Source organism: Epinephelus fuscoguttatus, linkage group LG15 (genome assembly GCF_011397635.1).
Source record: "Epinephelus fuscoguttatus linkage group LG15, E.fuscoguttatus.final_Chr_v1".
NCBI lineage: Eukaryota > Metazoa > Chordata > Actinopteri > Perciformes > Serranidae > Epinephelus > Epinephelus fuscoguttatus.
Genome location: NC_064766.1, coordinates 3,514,592 through 3,536,013, shown reverse-complemented (window position 1 = coordinate 3,536,013; position 21,422 = coordinate 3,514,592). Strand labels below are relative to the sequence as shown.

General features: G+C 41.9%; 1 protein-coding gene across 1 annotated transcript in view; it reads left to right on the top strand.

Annotated features, from left to right (window-relative positions):
* xkr4 (XK related 4) overlaps positions 1–17,313 on the top strand; it is a 59,437-nt gene extending 42,124 nt beyond the window's left edge. The window contains exons 2-4 of the mRNA XM_049599421.1: positions 1,482–1,681; positions 7,039–7,393; positions 10,619–17,313. Of these exons, the coding sequence (XP_049455378.1) occupies positions 1,482–1,681; positions 7,039–7,393; positions 10,619–11,219 (1,156 nt within the window). The 3' untranslated portion in view covers positions 11,220–17,313. The remainder of the gene's footprint in view (positions 1–1,481; positions 1,682–7,038; positions 7,394–10,618) is intronic.
* The last annotated feature ends 4,109 nt before the right edge of the window (positions 17,314–21,422 follow it).

Below are 21,422 nucleotides of genomic sequence, written 5' to 3'. Positions count from 1 at the left end.
AATACATGTTCACAGGCTGAGGCTGACATGGCGTCCCAGAATGTCCTGTCACGTCATATCTGGATGTGGAAAGTCCATGACCAAACATCGATAAGTGACAAGAATGTAGTGATCTCACCCTATTGTCAAACTTAAGTTGGGTAAGAAGCCTGGATCAAAGGCCGGGCATGGAATAACCAGGACCAGCACTGCGGGATAAACTAGTTAACTAGTTAAAGCCAGCTAACATAGCGTTAACCTGTGTTAGCCAGGGCCGAAGTTTTGTGCTGACTTCGGGCTAACCCCCTTCACTTTTCTCAGGAGCTGGGAAGGAAGACACAGGAACTTTGCTTGGGTCTTTTTAGCAGTGTTTATTAACAGACAAGGTGAAACCCACACTCTACACTCACTACGACTTGACAGCTTCACTGTTAATTTTTTCTCTCCCCCGATCTCCAACACCTGTCTCCTCTGAGCACCATCACTCTCTCGCTCCACCACAAGCTCACTAAACCCATACATGCAGTAAGTTATTCCTTAAAATCCCCCTCCACTCAAAAATTATGTTCCCTAAAATGTCTGACCTTGTCTATACTGAGATTTGTTTCCCTTCTTGTGTGAGAAGAGCACATTGAAAAAATATTAATCATAACAGATAGATAGAGATTTTTTTACGTACTTTAAAATATGACTGGAGGGGAACTTTAAAGCAGTGATGCTATTCACATAACTTACAGTATATTTTAAAATTAATTGTATGTATTTTCATCTGATTATTTGAATGGACAGGCAAACACTAGGTTAACAGCAGATATCTGCATGAATGTTTTAATCACAATGTTAAAACAATACCCAAAAACATGCAACATTACATTTTAGCTTATTTTTCAGAACCACTTACGGATAGCTGACTTCAGTAAAATCCTAAATCAAAACTATGGCAACAGGAAGCGTGTCCCAGCCATGTACATGACTTTTTAATGTCTCCTGGAAATCATTTGCTGAAGCTCATTTCTATATTTGGTAGTGTTTTTTCTATTTGGATCTTTTTTTTCTAAATGCTGCATGTGTAGTCAAATTGGTGAAATTGTTTTCCTAATCTACTTGCGTTCTGTGTATTTGCATGTGTTTTCTTAATTTGCAGTGTGTTGAGAGTTTTTGTGCAACCTGACTGTTACAGTTCCAGTGATTTACTGTGTTTATGCCAGCATTTGCTTACAACCTCCGATGTAACTCTGCACTGAACCAATTGTGTTTTATATATGGATACAAGTAGAAAGCTGTTTAAGTGGGGAAAACATTTGCTAAGCTGTGGTGACCAACCTGATCAGAAAACCTGATTATGTTTGCTCAGGTAATCAAAAACAAAATGGTGAGAAAAAATCAGTAGAGAAACATTTGGTGTGTTGTGCCTTCCTCCTTCTTGATGCACTGTTACATGTAATGTTTTGTCCTGTCTGGTTGATGCTGAAGCATGGCATTCTTTTCTCCATTTCCTCCAGGTATTTTCATACCATCTACCTGGGCGTTAGAAGTCGTCAGAGTGCTGAGACGGAGCGCTGGCGTTACTACTGGAGGATGGTCTATGAGTTTGCAGATGTAAGCATGCTGCATCTACTGGCCACCTTTCTGGAGAGTGCTCCACAACTGGTGTTGCAGCTGTGTATCATTATACAGACACACAAGCTCCAGGCTGTCCAAGGTAACACACTTACTCACAAACACACACAAAAACACACTTGTCTTTCTATACTTGTGAGGACTGTCTCTGATGTAATGCACTCCCTAGTCATCAACCCTAACCTTAACCGTCACAACTGCAGGCCTCACTCAAACCCTAAAGCCTAACTGGCATACTTTTAATACCTTGTTTTAAGAATTTTTTTAAGGATGTTTTATATTTAGAGGAGTTAATTTAATTTTGCACAATTTCTCACTTTCTCACTTCCACTTCCACCCATAGGTGCCCTAATATTACTTTAGGCCCTGGGCCTGTGGATTTTTTTGTAGGCCCTTCCCTCCCTTCGCACTATGCCATGGCAATATTAATTCAGAACCCCTCCCTCAATGGACAGCAACAGTAATCAGTAAACAGAAAATAAAACCTATCAATATCAGACAATATTTCAACAAGTCAAGTTGTCAAGGCAAGCCAAATGGGCCTGTGCACAGAGTGGCAATACGAAAAGATCAGTCTTTTCATTTAAAAACCCACAAACACCTCCTGCCTGCTCTTCTCCAAGTCAGCGCCACTTCTTTCTTCCCTTTACCTCAGCACCCAGTCCTCCGTCCTCCTCCACAACAGCAGAAGGGTTTCTTACCGGCTTGTGGTCTTCTCTGGCTGCCTGCTCTTCCCTCTTCCTCAGCACACAGCCCGCTCATGATGCTACAGCTATCTGATTTGTAAATGAGAAATTACAAAACACCTCCATAAACAAACAAACAACAAAGGACATCAAAGCCATCCTAAATGCAAAGAAGAGGGCCTTCAGAGCTGGTAACAGGGAGGAGGTGAGAACAATACAGGGGGAGCTGAAGATGAAGATCAGGGAAGCTAAGGAGCGGTACAGGAGGAAGCTGGAGAGGAAACTCCAGCAGAACAACATGAGAGAGGTCTGGAGTGGAATGAGGACCATCACTGGCTTCAGGACCAACAACCACAGAGGAGTTGAAGGCAGCATGGACAGGGCCACGAACTGAATCTGTTTTTTAACAGATTTGACACTGCTGGACCTGCCCATCCCCCCCCGACTCTTCTGCTGTCTGTCTTGGTCAACCTTCTCCCACTCCACCCTCCTCCCCCACTCCTCCCTCTCACACCTCAACACCCTCCTGCTTGACCCCCCTTCCTCCTCCTCCTCACACCTCCTCCCCCCGTGGTCACACTGACTGCTCTCTCCATCATGAGGACTACACCCCTCCCCCACGTGTCGTCACCTCCACAGTGTGCTTCACTGCTGACCATGTGAGAAGACAGCTGATGAGACTCCACTCAAATAAGGCTGCAGGCCCTGATGGTGTCAGCCCCAGGGTGCTCAAAGCCTGTGCCCCCCAGCTATGTGGAGTACTTCAGCATGTCTTCAACATGAGCCTGAGTCTCCAGAGGGTCCCCTTGCTGTGGAAGACATCCTGCCTCGTTCCTGTGCCTAAGACGTTGCGTCCCAGTGGCTCCAAGGACTACAGACCCGTGGCATTGACCTCCCACATCATGAAGACCCTGGAGAGACTCGTCTTGGAGCAGCTCAGGCCCATGGTCAAGCCACTTTTGGACCCTCGCCTATCAGCCCCGACTTGGAGTTGAGGACGCCATCATCTACCTGCTCAACCGTGTCTACACCCATCTGGATAAGCCGGCAAGCACTGTGAGGGTCATGTTTTTTGACTTCTCTAGTGCGTTCAACACCATACGTCCAGCTCTACTGGGTGACAAGCTGACAGCAATGCAGATGGATGCCCCCCTGGTGTCCTGGATTGTAGACTACTTGACTGGCAGACCACAGTATGTGCGCTTGCAACGCTGTGTGTCAGACAGAGTGGTCAGCAATACTGGGGCCCGCAGGGGACTGTCCTCTCCCTTCCTCTTCACCCTCTACACCACGGACTTCAGCTATCGCACTGAGACCTGCCATCTTCAGAAGTTTTCTGATGACTCTGCTATAGTTGGGTGTATCACCAAGGGTGATGAGGATGAGTACAGGGCTGTTGTGGATAACTTTGTCACATGGTGTGAGCAGAACCATCTGCAGCTCAACGTGGCAAAGACAAAGGAACTGGCGGTGGATCTGAGGAGGACCAAGACACCGGTGACCCCTGTTTCCATCCAGGGGGTCAGTGTGGACATTGTGGAGAGCTATAAGTACCTGGGGGTACACATTGACAATAAACTGGACTGGGTTAAGAACACTAACGCTCTCTACAGGAAGGGCCAGAGCCGTCTCTATTTTCTGAGGCGACTGAGGTCCTTCAACATCTGCCGGACTATGCTCAGGATTTTCTATGAGTCTGTGGTGGCCAGTGCTATCCTCTATGCTGTTGTGTGCTGGGGCAGCAGGCTGAGGGTGGCGGACGCCAACAGACTCAACAAACTGATCCGCAAGGCCAGTGACGTCGTGGGAATGGAATGTGACTCTCTGATGGTGGTGTCAGAGAGGAGGATGCCGTCTAAGCTGCGAACTATCTTGGATAATGTCTCACACCCACTCCACCATGTGCTGGTCAGGCACAGGAGTACTTTCAGTGGGAGACTCATACCACCAAGATGTACCACTGAGCGCCACAGGAAATCATTCCTGCCTGTGGCCATCAAACTGTACAACTCCTCCCTCTGAGTGGCCCTGTGACTATTTCACCCACTGCAATAATTTAATCTAACTTGTGCAATAACCCCATTCACCCTGACTGTATATATTTTGTTTGTGTAAATAATCTTGTTCAGTTTACAATATATATATATATGTATATATATATATTTATTTAAGTTTATGTTTGTTAATAATTCCTGTTTATTTAACTCTATATTTGTTAATACTATTGTTTAAATTTCTTATATTTTCACGTATCTTTCCTCTCTTGCAAGGAGCACCTGTAACATAAATAATTTCCCCTCGGGGATCAATGAAGTATTTCTGATTCTGATTCTGATTCTGATGACTTCCCTGGTCAAACAGTGGCGGTGCAATTATAAAATATGTATGTGTGTATATAAATATATATGCCCCGCTGGTATAATAAGCAGGCCAAAGGAAGAGATAGAGGCCACTGATATCATAACAAGGAAGCTTCTCACAATGCATGCAGGGTTTCATCCCAAGTTCAGCACCCTGAGACTGTTACGCTAAGCGTAGTGAGGGGGGCTGGGGACTGGTGAGCGTCAGAGCCACTGTCCATGATGAAACAATCAAGATCCAGGAAAACATCAGGAAGATGGCTCCCAAAGATGAGCTGCTAAGTTAATACATCAAGCAGCAGAAACCCAAGAGTGCAGAAAAGGAGGATAAACCATCATGCCCCTGCACAGCATGTACCACCAACAGACTGAAGAAGTGGCTGACATCAAGAAATCCTGTGGCTCCCCAGTGGCTGGAAAAGGCTGGATTGAAAGACAGCACAGAAGCACTAATCATGGCAGCACAGGAACGGGCACTTAGTACAAGCTCAACAGAAGCAGGGGTCTACCACACCGGACAGGACCCCAGGTGCAAGCTGTGCAAATATGATCCTGAGACAGTTCAGCACATAATAGCAGGGTGTAAGATGAAGGCATTAACAGTGCACATGGAACACCGTAACCAAATGGCTGGCATAGTGTATGGGCTGTCAGTCTGGATCTGGAAGTCCAAAAGACTCTGGTGTCCTCCATCCTGACCTTAGGACTTCCAGATCCAGACTGACAAGCTGGTGATGGTTAACCAACTGGACATTGTGTTGATGGACAACCAACGGAAGAAAGCAATGGTGATAGATGTAGCAATCCAGAACGACAGCAACATCAGGAAGAAGGAACACGAGATGCTCGGAAAATACCAAGGGCTGAAAGAGGAGCTAGAAAAGATGTGGGAAGTAAAGGCAACAGTGGTGCCAATGGTAATCGGGGCACTTGGGGCTGTGACCCCTAAACTGGGAGAGTGGCTCCAGCAGATTCCAGGCACAACATCCGAGGTTTCTGTCCAGAAGAGTGCAGTTAAGCTCAGGTCTCATTAGGCCCTTAGAGGCTGGGGAAAGAAGGCTATGTCCATGCCCACATACGTATCTAACATAAAGCATAAATAAGCCAGGTCAATATCCAACTTAAAAACAGTGTTTTACGGAGCTGCTGTTGAACTATGCTGCTCTGTCTTGTCTGTCTGTGCACTAGTGTCCCCTTTTCGTGCAACAACGTGCCACCCCACCTGCGGAGTTGACGCTCCGCAGGTGGGGTGGCTCAGGTAAGCTTGTTAGAAAATACCGTGGGTGTCAGGCAGGTGGGTCGTTAAGTGACAAAGCAGTTTTCTTGGTGAGATATTAACAACCTACAGAAACATTGTGCAATTGTCCTACTTCCACCCTATCTTCCTCTCTCTCTGTCTCTCTCACACAACAAGCAGCTTTATCATCAGCTTTACTGCGCTCAGGCTTTCCATTTGCAGAAGTCTGACATATTTAAATCTGTCATAATGCCCAGTAAAAATATTTCCCTCTGTATACCTAACACAACAAGCATGAAACCACTTAAAAGATGTCTGAGCAGGCTACTTGCTGTCTTCCTGTGTTTGTACTTTATAAACAGAAAACACACGTTATATTGTGGAAATTACTGGAAGTGACATACAATGTAGCCAACAGTAAGTAGGTCTTTATCAGCGATGGTCATTCGAAACTTTCAACCCCAGTTTGCAGGACAGTTTCGGGTTACTGAATAACATACATGTTTGTGGTTTGTACGGGGCAGACTGACTTTCATAACGGGTCGTGTTGGTGCAGGCTTACGAAAACCCTGACCTATGCATCACTTATAGTTTGTGTGAGAGTGTTGGAAAAGTGTCAGTTGCGAGTCATGGTTAATGCTTTGCCAGCCCTACAACACCATATTTCCTGTATCAAATTACATGCACGGGTGCAGGTAGAGCTGAGAATTATGTGCACCGCTGAAATTTTACTTGCACTACTGTATGCACGTGGTATTTCTTGGCTCTGTGATCTAATCAGAGATGGCACAGCAACAAGGTCCCTGGTTCAAGCCCTGAGGTAGGGGAGCCGTTACATGCGGAGTTTGACTCTGAATTGCCCGTAGGTATGAATGTGAGCATGAACAGTTGTCTGTCTCTATGTGTGTGTCCTTTGATGGTCTGGCGACCTGTCCAGGGTGTACCCCGCCTCTCGCACAACGTCAGCTGGGATAGACTCTAGCTCCCCCGTGACCCCTAACAGGATAAGAGGTTACTGAAAATGAATGAATGAATGAATGTAATCTAATCAAAGAAAATGCTCTAGGCTAATAGTTTACCCCTGCTTGTAGTGTTTGTTCCCATGATGTGGCACTGGAATCAAACCCATTGTGTCTCTGTTTGCGTGCTTTTGCAGGTATGACAGCAGCAGCCTCCCTTGTCTCTCTAGCCTGGGCCCTGGCCTCCTACCAGAAGGCCCTGCGAGAGTCTCGCGATGACAAGAAGCCCATTAGCTACCTGGCTGTCATCATCCAGTTCTGCTGGCACTTCTTCACGATCGCTGCAAGGGTCATCACCTTTGCCCTGTTTGCATCTGTGTTTCAACTCTACTTTGGTATCTTCATCGTCCTGCACTGGTGCATCATGACCTTCTGGATTGTCCACTGTGAGACAGACTTCTGCATCAGCAAGTGGGAGGAGATTGTCTTTGACATGGTGGTGGGCATAATCTACATATTTTCCTGGTTCAACGTCAAGGAGGGACGAACAAGGTGATAAAGTTCAACTCAACTCTGTCAATCAGTGTGACATAGACCTGAAGAAAAAAATCTGCATCAGTGGCTTTTTTTTTTTTTTTAAATACATTTATCAGGATACCATATCATACAACTTCATTGTCAGTTCACATTGAAATTCATTTTGCATCCTTAGACAGCTCCACTCAAGAAGTTCACAGACAGACATACAATTTAACAAACAGCACATTCCCATAAAAAGCACACCAAACAGTCATGACCATGGAACATATCACATAATATCCTCAGATTCAGATCTCAATAAGCAGCACACTGATTTTGGTTTAGCAACAGGATAGACTGGTGTATAAACCAAATTTTCAGCCTGTTGTATTTAAATGGGGGGACTCTGAATCACCTGTTGGAGGGCAGAAGTTGGTGTTATCTTAATTTAATTGAAGCTCTTTATTATTCTGTTTATTATTGTTTATTTTGAAGACAAGTCACATTAAGTTCAATCAGCTCTGTGGTGCTTAGAACAGATTTACGATGAGCTGGGAAGGAATGTAGGGATTAAAATCACTGATAGTATAGGTGTAATCTTTTAGATTTCATCTTTTATTTTTCAGTATTCACTCCCTGAATGTGCTTTGAAAGTATTTTCAAAAATATAACAATATCAACAACTAAAGCAATTACAAGAAAACGTTACAAGAATCATAAAAAAACATCAGATAATAAAGCTTTAAAATCTCCTGGAGGCTGAAAGAATCAAGTTTGACTCAAGGACAGACATGAGAGTTGACTGCAAAGTGGTTTTACAGTTGGAAAAAGACATACATCCTTTAATTCTATACTAGAGATAGAGGCCTGGTTTGATTTTTATTGTTTGGGTCAAATGTTGAATATGAATCTTGAATGATAGTCTACTGTCAAGCCAGATTCTGAAGTTAGCAATAAGAGTAGCAAGAGTAATATGGGTGCCACTTAAACTTTTAAATGACAGGAAGGTCAGAGTTACAGGTGGAGGTAGAGAATACCATGCACTCAGTCTTTTCTGCATTTAAAACTATTCTCCAGCCTGGGCTGGGGTGGAGCCTGGAGCATATTAAATGGTATCATCAACAAAAAAAATGGCCAATGAAGTACTGATGACAAAGAATTATGTTATTTATGTTTAATGTAAACAACAATGGACAGGATAGACCCCTGTGATAACCCATTTCTGATGGTAAGATGACCTGAGTGAGTATTATCATCAATAACATTCTGAGTTTTCTCTGTAAGTTAAGTTACAGATAAGTTAAGCATGGCCTCATCTCGACCTATATACTGTAGTTTGTGGAGGAGGTTTTTATGATCACCATTATCAAATGGGTGATGAGAGGTCAGTAAGAAGGGCAGCACAAAATTTTTTTTTATCCAGTGAGGAGACAATGGGCCTCATTCACCAATATCTTCCGTTTTTTTTTTTTTTAAATTTGTTTTATTTGTTCTCAAGAAAGGTCCCTGTGAAAAGTCTGTCAGATTCATGACGTGTTCTTAAACCCCACAACTGTTCGCACCTCTATTCTTATAATGATGAATCCCATTGTCCTCAAAAATTGACAGTGCATGCCAGTTAATCCTTATTAGCATAGGTAAATGCCCACAAATCCCCATAAAAGGGCATGAGACTGCAGGGCCATGCACACACAGGAACTGAGGGAGAAGAAGAAGAGGAAACAAGCTGTCATATTTAGTAGGAGTGGATATAAAATCACACAAAAAAGCATGGGATGTTAAAAATGTGTGTTAATCAACCACCTGACCGGCAAACGGCAAACTTTATGCACAACTGTCAGGACTGAGGACAAAGATGAGCACCACGGGGAAGAACAGTTGGTGAATGAGGCCCAATAAATAAGAATAAGAAATTGTAAGGTGTTACTGTGTTATTATGACCCAGGCAAAAACCAGGTTGCTGTGGCTGTAATATGTTTACTGAATCAAGGCACATCATTTATTAATTGATCAATTAGGGAAGGGCGCTGGTATTGGATGATTCTCCACATAGTCTTTTCAGCTCCTGACATTTAAAAAAAAAAAAAAAGCCTTACTACTAGATGTTTTTCCTCTGGGAGCATTAAAGTGCTTAGCCAATTTCTTGTCAATGTGCCTGTTACTGGCCTAAGTTGTGGGGTTTATCACAGTCAGGGAATTATGCTCTGGAGACCATCAACAGCCTTCGAAAATTTAGTTTCTCCGCTATGTTTTCAATATCGATATTTTGTATACAACTTTTACATTTCAACCAGTGTTGGCACTAAAGCCCCGTTTCCACCAAACACTTTCAGTATGGTACCTTTGGAACCAAAAGTAACCCTTTGGACATGGTACCTAGACCCTAGGTCCGTTAAGTGTTTCCACTGCAAACAGTACTCCTAAATGTGGGCAGGATTCTTGTCATTCACTGCTCCATCCAGCACTTACTGTATTTCCTCATCACCAGTGACACAGAGGGAAGTCTGCACCTCATTCATTGTCCACAGAACGGGGTTGCGTGCTGACATTTTCAGAACAAAATAGAACAGGCTGCAGTGAGAGACTCTCTCCATGGGATATTTAAAAAATAGCATTTAGTCCTTCTCAGGCAACCTCAGGGGTTTAGTGTTGATGTAGTTCACAGGAATGACGCCCTACAATGCTTCTTTTCTCCAAGTGAGAATTAGAATATATGCACTTCACATTTTAAACGCTCAGTACAAGATCTGTGTGCGAGGTACCCCAACAGAGGGGTGACCAAAAATGGGGACGGTTAGGAATGGTTCCATTGGTACCATCCACAACTTTTCACAGTTGAAACGGGAAAAATGCATACTGAACTAAACCGTACCGCACTGCTTGGTGGAAATGGGGCTTAAAGGAAAGCTCATGGAGTGTCCTTAATAAAAAGAGTAAATCTTTTACATCTTTAAAGATATTAAGTTAAACTAATAAATGTTTTGGCTTGATGGAGGCACTAAAGGAACAATCAAGGGCTCACCGAATACATTAGGAATCCTCTCCTTTGGATATAAAGTTGGACAGCAGTTGTGGAGATAACTATGTTGGAGGGATGGACTAACAGATTAGCATATCCTCCATCCTTACTGCCCACTGTCAAAGCACAATACAAGCACTTACATCCACACATTTGCCCATCCTGCTAATACTGGAGAGCTGCTTCATGCTTTGGTTTCATTCTATCTGATTCATTTCTTTTATTATGTCTTTGTGCAGGTGTCGACTTTTCATCTATTACCTGGTGATTTTGGTGGAGAATGCTGCTCTCAGTGCATTGTGGTATCTCTACCGATCGCCTCACACCACTGACGCCTTTGCAGTGCCAGCACTCTGTGTCATCTTCAGCAGTTTCCTCACTGGCGTGGTTTTCATGCTCATGTACTATGCCTTTTTCCATCCCAATGGGCCACGCTTTGGGCGTTCGCCAAGTGGCCAGGGTCTCGACCTGGACCCCACCTCTCAATTCTCTACATTACCATCTGAAGGTGCCACCAACTCACTACGTTCCAACCGAGGTGCCACCACAACCCTGGAGCGTGACATGGGGAAGTATTCTGAGCGGGATGGCTGCATGCCAGTTTTTCAGGTCCGACCCACAGTGCCATCCACGCCATCGTCTCGTGCTCCACGCCTTGAAGAGACCGTCATCAAGATCGACCTTTGTAGGAACCGCTACCCAGCCTGGGAGCGTCATGTACTCGACCGCAGTATACGCAAGGCAATCCTGGCCATAGACTGCTCGCTGACTCCTCCCCGGCTGCAGTACAAAGATGATGCACTGGTGCAGGAGAGGTTGGAATACGAGACCACGTTATAGTTCCACCCTTCCCTCAGAACCCACAGAGGAGTGCAACCGTTTATTCTGCTATCACATGAACACTAACAGGGACTGTGGCAATAAGAATTTGTTACTACCAACAATCTCACTTGTCATCTGTCGTTACCATTTTTCTTTTTCTATTCTTTAGCATTAGCGCCCACCCAGGAGCATACAGCCCTGTTGGTAGTGATCTAAGGAGCAATTTGGCGCAAGTGCAGTTGATGTCACCGGATGTGTTTGTGTTCTTTTTGGGGTGGTTGCTATTATTTTTTACTTCCACTCATCAGGGAAATCCCATCTGGTATGAACTAAATGCAAATCAGCAGAGTGCCTCAACACTCTACTCAGACAGTACAAGGTGCTGATGCATTATTTGCTTAAGTCTGAAGAAGTTAGGGATAAATTAAGCATAGGTCCATGTCCATTCAGATGAGTTTTAAGTCATCAGATATTCCACTTTAACCTAAATGACACCTGAATTATACAGGAATTCCTCTAATGTGAAGAGGAAAGGAAACAATCCCTCATTCAGCGTCAGCAAAGACTTTGAACTGTCATATCTGTCTTAATGTGTTGGTGACCTACTGTTTGAAAGTTCTAATGATGTGATCCCATAGCAGCCACAACGACTACTTCCATCAACATCCACATGATAACTCATCGCTCCTGTTCTCTTAGTGCCAAAAAGCTTCCTTGGACATGTCCTCTAGATTCTGAGGAGTAGGACCACTTTTGAGATGGCTGGGAAGTCCAAAAAGTTCTCCTCTGGCCTAGACATTTGATTCCTCTTGGATAACTATGGTCTATCGTGGATGAAGGTCGGACAGAAAGTCAACTACATGAAGACAGTGGTTAAAGTAGCATCTATACTCAGTCATTGTGTTTTGTTTGGATAAAGTCAACCAAACCTGGCAGGAAGGAAGAACAGGGAGAGAGAAAGAAGCGGTGAAGGTTGAACAGTCACAAGCTCACTGCCCTTCTCCCATGAGGAAATATAAGTCAAACTCCCACAATGCCAAGAAAAAAAAATCTTCCTGGCAGCTCAACTCAACTATTTTCAGTCCAGCCACATCAACCTGGCTGTGCTGCGATACTGATCTTTGCTTATCTGTGGAAGCAAATGTGGAGGGGAGAGCAGAAGAAATGAGCAAAGTGCCAGATAGCAATGAAAAGGAGATGACAAGAGAGGATGATGCAGGAAATGGAAATGAGTCGATGATGGAAAGAAGAGAAAAAGCAGGCAAGCAGCCGTCTCAGCCAAACTAAACCAACCACCAGGATGTACAGTACTCTGATACAACATGCAGCATTTTTTACTTTAGAGATGATGTAGAGGGTACTGAAGTCATTGTGAGTCTGTGTTTTTAGTGCTGTGAGTGTGTATGTGTTGGCAATAGGCGATGAAGGCGTGTGTGTGTGTGTGTGTGTGTGTGTGTGTGTGTGTGTGTGATGTTCAAACAAGAGAAGCAGCTCAGGAGGACATGTGCTTGATGTGTGTATCGCTATCATCCATCTTTGATAAACACACGTCACCTTCTGGGAAAAATGTTTCCCAGCAGCTTTTAACTTTGTTACACCAAGCCACACAACATATGTTAGCATGGTGTTGGTTGTGTCCACTGGCTTTAATGAGAAATGCTAACCAAGTGATTTTTGGTTAACTGAAGTGCCACTGTCAAAGCTTAATTTAAGACCACCACTATAACACATATCATGGTTCTGGGAAGGGTAAATGATGAAATCCTGAAATTTTCATTTAATGAATTTTAATGCAGGAAAACACAGCACATTCTTATCCCAAGTCGTCACATATCGCCGCTTTGTCAGTGGACATTTATGCCTACATATTACGTGCTAGGTATCCTCCTGAGTCTGCTGTTGATGTTCTGGGATGCTGCAACCAATGCCGGGAGTTCAACAAAAGCATGTGGTTAGGTTTGGGAAAAAAAAAAAAAAAAAAACATCATGATTTGGCTCTACATTCATACAGGAAGCTAACACCAGGGTTCTGGACCCATCCACCACAACTCCCGCATGCCCTATAGGGACTTTCCAAGTCCTCATATCACATTGTTACCTGCAGTGTTTCAATCTGATGCTGTCCTGTGGTGTATCATACTAGTGCCCTCCAGCCACGTTATGAAATGACAACGCCTGGTGGTGTATCATACTGCTGCAACAGGTGCTGTCCAGCCCGGTTGCAAACTGATGATGCCCGGCGGCATATCATACTATGGGGAAAGGTGGCTTGTGGCATCAGTTTGTGATGCTGAAATCAACAACAAAGCAGTGGTATTTGGCGACTTCAGCATGAAAACAGGCTGGAGAAAGACAAAACAAAAAGCAACTGCAGGCTAGTGCAAGTAACAAAACATAATTTAATCCAACAGGAATTAATAGGTCCTTTTCACTTAAGTCAACACAAGTTGTGTAAAAGAAAGACGGCACAATGTTTCTCCCTCGCTCATACAATGGGGGCTGCTCAGCTGCAGCCTAGTCAGTGCTGTAACTGGTGGCCAGATGATATATAAATGACACAGCACACCTCTCTATCTGCCATGGTGATAATGTTTAAATAACACAAAGACATTCATCAAAAAGAGTTTGCCTTTCAAATTAATGCAACAAATAAAAAAAGAAACAAGGGGAGATGGTAAATTTGGATTGAATGGTGGATGGTGAAGTTAGGACAGCACAGATGGTGAACTATACAGGGAGAAATGGGTAGAGGGTAGTCAGAGAATCAAAGTGAGGTGGATTTCAGCTAAGCTGTGGCTCTGACTGAAAAGCTTTTGAAGGTGATCATAAAATTATAGCCATCCTGTCATCCAGTGAGTTCAGACTTTTAGCATTTTTCCCCATAATGTTCATAAAATACACCTGTATTACTGAAATGGCTAGGTTTCATCAGATCCGATCAAGATCAGCAGTGTGGTGTGTCTTATATCAGGGCCTCACCATTAAGATTTCTGGTGGAGACATTAAAATCAAGAGAAAACTTAATTCAATTCTGAAAATTTGTTTTCAAGATACCTTGTGATGTCCAAATGTTAGTCAAATTACATTTTTGATTGACTGGTGGCAGGGGTCAGGGGGTCACCAAAGTCATCTTCTAGGGTTTATGACCATACATACTAGGAGTTCTAATTTAAGTGTTGAACTATGGACTGTATATAAAGATGGACAATGCGTTTCCACTTACCTCCAGTGTACAAAAACGAAGCCAACATATCCCAGATAATGTCGCTGCCATCTTGGGATGGTGATGTCATTTGGAGCCAGAGTCTATGCAGTAGCCATCTTTGCTGGTATCGAGTTCCTGCCCAATCTCAAGCAGCACCACTGATTGCGAGCACACTGATTGGCACAAGCAGATGTCAGTCATGACATCAATCCCCCCCTTTTTTAACATCAAATTACTAGTTACACCAAACTTATCAGAGAAACTGAATACTTGGGTATGATGGAGTAGACACGCAGTGAGACTAGCTCCTGAAACTTTTGTGTACTTAACTTTATAGAACCCTATAATTCAATTTTTACTTGTAACCAAATGGTGGATGTTATCACTTTTGGCAAAAGATCACCGTAATATGATACCAAAGTCAGCCAAGCACAGCAAAAAAGAGACTCTTAAAGCTGACCCCCTGGTAAAGCTAACTATAGCAACAAGCTCAGCATGGCAACAATAGCTAACCTTCTAGAAGACCATCGAAAAGCCCTCTCTGCTGACTTTATAACAAACATCAGCATGATAAAGACTACCTAAAATGACAGAAAGTATCTTTGGGAAAAATGTATGTGATGTGTACTTTGAGTTTTTTAGTTTGGCCCATGATCCATCCACTAACATAGAGGGGGTGGGGTTTATGACCCACATTGCAGCAAGCCACCAGGGGGCGATCCAGATGTTTTGGCTTCACTTTTGGGGAGCTGTCAAGTTGTCCATCTTTATATACAGTCTCTACCAGTCAAACTGTTACTTCAACATACCGTGTATTAATGACAATACGTCCCCAGTGATCTGAATCAGAGTGCAAAAAGACAGCTTGAGACTGCAGACAAAAAGGAGAGCTATACCATTTACACCACACTCCCAACCCAAACAGCTTGACTTCAGGGAAGCGAGAGGCAATGACATCACTACATTCTGTAGATAAGCTGTCAGTCAAATCCACCGTGTTCAGGAATTTTAGCTGATTAGTGACACATTGATAATCATGTGTCTTTTAAAACATTAAATGTCTGCACAAAAGAAAGTTTCAGGTTGTCTTTCTTGATTTACGTCACAAGTGCAATGTCTTTTTTATTTCCTGAGGATGGCAAGAAGAGAGAAAAGCACAAAACAAGTTAATGGGATAATCATGGCATGAGACTGTACATATTTTCATCCTGCTTAACCAAACCAGGCCCCAGGTATACAGAGCTGTTATAACCTCTTATCAATCCGTGTATGAAGTCTGACATCCATTCCAGGTCAATGCAGTCAATGTCCAAAACCTAAATACACTGATCATCTTTTTTTTTTTTTTTTTTTTTTTTTTACATATACAGCACTAAACAGTGTGTAGCCCAGTATGTGCAGACCACAAAAAGAACCAGAGGGATGTTTTCATGATCCACTTTCCTGGCAAATGTTGGTATAATACAGCTGTTATTTGTGGTTTTCTCATTAGATGTAAGTTTAAGAGCTTATGAGCTTAGTTTTTATCATAGTTGTATTTTGTTGGCGAAGGCAAGTCCAAAAGTGGTTAGTATAGTTGTAGTATCTTGAATCATTTGAACAGATTTCTGTGAACAGACCCATTGTGTGCTGTCAGAGACACACTTTAAAGGACCATACAAGCAAGTTTGCATTTTTTAGATATGTCACCGTTACTTAATGTCACAGTCAAGCTGTGCAGCAAACCATGCTGCTGTGTTTTAGAAATTTGAATGTACTTTGTGTTCAAAGGGGCCACTCTTTTCCTGCAATTGCAGCATGGTCTAAAACTCTTTGGGGTTAGGGGTTAGAGGTGATGCACCCCCTAATCAAGTGAATATCATCTATATAAATTATTGTCAAAATTATTGTTATAAGGTAATGCAGTGCCAACTTTCCAAATCTATCTGCATGTAAACTGCATTTCTTGCTGTTTCATACTGTGCAGAAATGACTGGAAATCAGTGGAGGCCTGGAACTGTAGGCAAAATACATAAAAAAAATCTAACAATGTCTGGATCTGAAAATGGTAGTAAAAATATAAAGTATAAATAATAATGTGGAGTTAGAGCCCAAATGTGAAAACAGGGTGGTATGGTTCTTTAAGTTTGTTAAAGTTTCTATTTGTCTAAAGTCACCTGTTTCTGTCATGTCTTCAAGTGTCTCATTCTTTCAGTTTAGAATGTGGCGCATGAATCACTTTGTATATTGAAGCATAAGTCACATAACTTACCCGTAAAACTTCAATGAATAGCCCAGGCTATTATTTGCTTAAATCACTGAAATCAACAGCTGTCTATATGGGACAGGCCTTTAATTCTTTTCACACAAAACTGTTGCTCAGCAAAGATGGGGAATACAATCAAATTGTTTATTTGAACCAGTATGAATATTACTTACATAAAATTTAGGCTTCAGATAATATATCTAGTATTAATCATTGACTTGATCTAACTCCGAAAGGCAGCGCATCAAAGAGAGAGTGAATTACGGCACACGAGGATTACAGCACCCAGCATACTGACAGAACACCATTTTATCGTGTTAAAACAATATTCACAACCTGGATTAATTTTTATGAAAAACTTGATTCTTTTGATCTGAGGACCTTATGGACTAAAGGAATATGAATAACTTACAGGGTAATCAAGGAATGGACACATAATTTGAGGCATCCAACAACCCGCTTTTATATGTCCAAAAAACTTCTATAAAAAAAATTAACTGCTTGGCAACCAGACCAGGCATCAAATTGACACAGCTCTTTATTTGTGAAAATGTGTAGCCAGGTAGGCTCTTAATTGAAGTTTTACCATAAATACATACAGTTTAGGCTTATTCTTTTGCTTATATATATATATATATATATATATATATATATATATATATACATACATACACTCACACACATATATATATATATATATATATATATATATATATAGATAGATAGATAGATAGATAGATAGATATATAGATATATATATAGATATATATATATATAAAATTTAATTTTGAACTTTTGGTTTATTTACACATTTTTACACAGGATTTGGGGAGTACTACTGAATAGGGGTTGTATAAGTTGTATAAAGCCTTTTGTGTCTCTAGAGGCAGCTGTGTGAAATTGGATAAATTGCCTCACGATATCCCTTGAGTCAGTGTTGGTTGAAGCTTAAGACTACAATTTAAAAAAAAAAAATTAAAAAAAAAAAAAGGTATGGAGTTAAAAAGATGTAAGCTCACCAGACCTCTGTAACCCGACACCCATCTCTGTTGTAGGCTAGCGCTCCAGGCTACATTAGGTGCTACCTACCTGGGTTCTTTTTAACTTTCCCAGTAGAAAAAGTACAGGTACAGTTAGACTTAGAGCATGGCACAAGGTACAAGGCTGCATTTAGACAGCACTGCAGGAGCTCATATTCAGCTCTTCGTCTTGGCTTGTCTCACACAGCCAGACCTATTGCTTCAGCACTGTGTCATTGCTCTAGAAAGGTCTGGATACACACAATATCCTAGTGCTATAGGGGAAAAAAGGCTTTGGTTTGTTTATATTTCTTTAAACCAATCACAATCATCTGGCATGGTGAAGAGCCCAGCATGCAGCAATGGTGAGCAACAGTGCCCTTATGAAATATGACAGGGAACTTGTTTTGGTTGATTATTTGCATGTAAGGAGGCAAGCACCATCATTAAAATGGTTAATTTTCCACAAAAGAAAACACCCCAAAAAATAGTAGAGATAGCAGACAGAGAGGAGAATGCCGGACTAAATAGCCAGCCAATGGCAGGCTTATAGCAACAATCTACATCCAGTACAGCAGAGCACTTTTGGACATATGAAAAGGGAGAAATCAGTTTATATTTAACCTCTGCCTGTTCAGGGAGCAGTCAAACCAAATACACACCTAAAAAGCTATTCATTTTCATTTGTAATTAGTTAATTTTATTAATATTGGCATGATATATGCCAGAAGACCAAGAATTCAAAGGCCAGCTGAAAGCATCAGAGGTGTCACAATGGACAGATTTTTCATTAGTAGAACAACTACAGTAGATCGCAGATCTCTCTTCTTTATTATTGACCTAATTCACCAGCAGAGTTCCTCAGTGGGCTTAGCTGCCAACATTGGAATTGTGAAAAAAATACTTCAAAAGTTTATGCAATAATGAACACTCACTGAAAGCATTGCCATCATTTTATCTAAGCAGACAATATTTCACTTTATCTGTTTTCCAGACAGCTGCTACAATGAAACAATAGGTGGACAGGAATGGTCACGGTCTATAAGAAAGTCTGATGAGTTCAACACATTCTCACTCCAACCTCGTCACATATTGATGTTTGGTCATAGACTTTCCACGTTGAAAATATGATGTACAAGGTCCTCTTGGTGCGTTGATTGTTGATGTTCTGGGACGCCGTGTCAATTTCAGCCTGTTACATGCATGGTCTGTTTTCAAAATACACTTCAGTTTTCACAGGTAATGTACAGTTTGCATACAGTATCTTTCAAAATAAATGCACTACGTCAGTACAATGCCACAAATTGATGGATTTCTTTCAACAAAAAATGCACATGGTTACATTTAGCCAACACACGCACGTGTATGGGTTTAGGCAACAAAAGCATGTGGTTGGGTGAAAGGTGAAAGTCAATGGTTGTTGGACACATCCACCACACCTCCCGCCCGCCCTACTCGGACATTCTACTCCCTTAACTTATATTGTTGTCCTGCTGTGTTTTCCTCTGACGGGCCAGCTGTGTATCATGCCGACGTGAAAGGAAGTCACTGACCAAGCGCTGGTATTTGATGATTTCGGTGTGAGACTGGGTTTGATTGAAGGTTGAGAAGCACATTTGCAGCTTGCAGTAAATGCAGCCTTATACTTCTTGTAAGGACTATCAAAGAATTTGATGTGAGTTTATTTGAGGTGTCTCCCAAATCCAGTGTAGCCTTGGTTTACTTATCACCATATCATGAACTAACATACCAACACATATACTGACATACAGTATATGATGTGTACTGATATATACTAAACATAAAGCTACCTCAGTTTTGTTTCATGGACAGAATATCCTCCACCTTCTCATTTGCAATACACTGTGTCCTGGTGGCACATAGGCTCAGCTCCCTGTACTTGTAAAGAACTCAAACAGAGAATACAATTTCCTAAAACGAAATGGAAAATTCCATTAACAAGTCATGTTCAGTGTACTCCACAGCATAACACTGACATAATGATAATGAAAATTGGATGTGAAATGGACTGTTCATTTTCAAATTTGCAGACAATGCGCCAAACTGAAATGGCAAAATGTTTTTTTAACTTGAATTTGAATTATATGCTGGTCTTCTAGACTACCATAAAAAAGACAATTTCCATCTTATTAAATTGGTTTATATTATTCATTCCATTAAGTTTTGGCAGTAACTTTTAAACCTGTATTTTAATTTGTCATATCATGCACACACATGGCAGCACTGGACTCCCATGCATGAACTTTTCATACATCTGGCCCTTGCATTAAATATTTTGTCAGTAGAGTAAAGTTTCTTGAAAAGTGCCATTTCAGCAGGGGGTTTGGTCTGCCTTGAGATTTGTCTAATTTCACTGTTACAACAGAGAATGAGGTGCTGTCAAAAACAGGGTAATCCTCCATTATGCTCCACAGGTGCTCAAGTTCTGGAACATCTAACTAGTGGTGGGTATCCTGCTCACTGCAGGATCATAACATGACAGATCAACTTAAGACTCCCTCACTCTGGTCATAACAGAACGCTGCTTTCTATGTTTTGTTTGCCTTAAAGAAAATATATTTCTATATTTGTCTTTATTTCAATCTCATCACCCAGGACTTTGAGGCTGTACTGAAAGCACAGCTAGGTTTTCTGGTTTGCCTGTGACACGTGTGTGCGAGTTTGTGTGTGTGTGTGTGTGTGTGTGTGTGTGTGTGTGTGTGTGTGTGTGTGTGTGTGTGTGTTGGGGGTTGGGATTTGTTTGGTTTTTTTACACTGTTCAATAATAATGTCTCAACAGCAGTTACTGTGCTTATACTAGGACTGGGACATTGTCCAACGGGGAGGTTGAATAGACTTCAGTCATTCATCCTTCCAGCCTGAACATCTCTCAGATGAAAAGCTTTGTGTCCAGCAGGAGCAAACATGGCAGACTGCTGATTGTCTTTAGTTGTAAAATCAAGGCAGCATTTGTGACAGTGCTTTAGCTATCATGAAATACAGAAGCAATGTGGAGGATCACAACACTCGGAAGACTTTTCTTATTGCATTCCATTTGTTTCTTAATCACTGGAGGAAAATCATTTCCATTCTCCCCTGCCTCAGCTTGTTTCCACTGCACTTCTTCATTCTGTGATATTATAAATCAGCCTACAAACTAAGCTGTCAGTCTATGAAGAAGACAGTCACAGTAATGGTTATTCACAAACTCCTGAACCTCTCAACTGATTGTTTTGCGTCACTGTATTGAAATCCACATATTGTCTGGAGTTACATTAGCAAAATTACAGACACCAAGGATATGATAAAATATCAGGGATATAGTAATACATTTATTATGTATGATAACAATCACACATAGAGCCATGTTCAAGACATTTAAAATTAATAATTATCATGGTATGCTCTAATGTGTGTCACGTTTCAGCTTTTTTCAGTAGCTACTGATGTAAAAGAGAAGACAAAAACATTTCCACCTCTAGATTTTTTCCCATATGTGCATGGAGGAGACATGCCACATCCAATACAACTGGACGGGGCTTGTCTTTTGTCACAAGTGTTCAGTGGTGGGAAGCCACTGAGGGATCATGTCCTTATTGCTGCACTTTTTCTGGTCAGTTGGGTTGCCCCATATCACCACTTGGTCAATGGCTTTTCACCTCTACATATGACATGCTAGGTGACCTCCTGCTATTGATGTTCTGATATGGCGTGTCACTTTCTGTTAAATGCTTATTGTCTTTTCGACATTC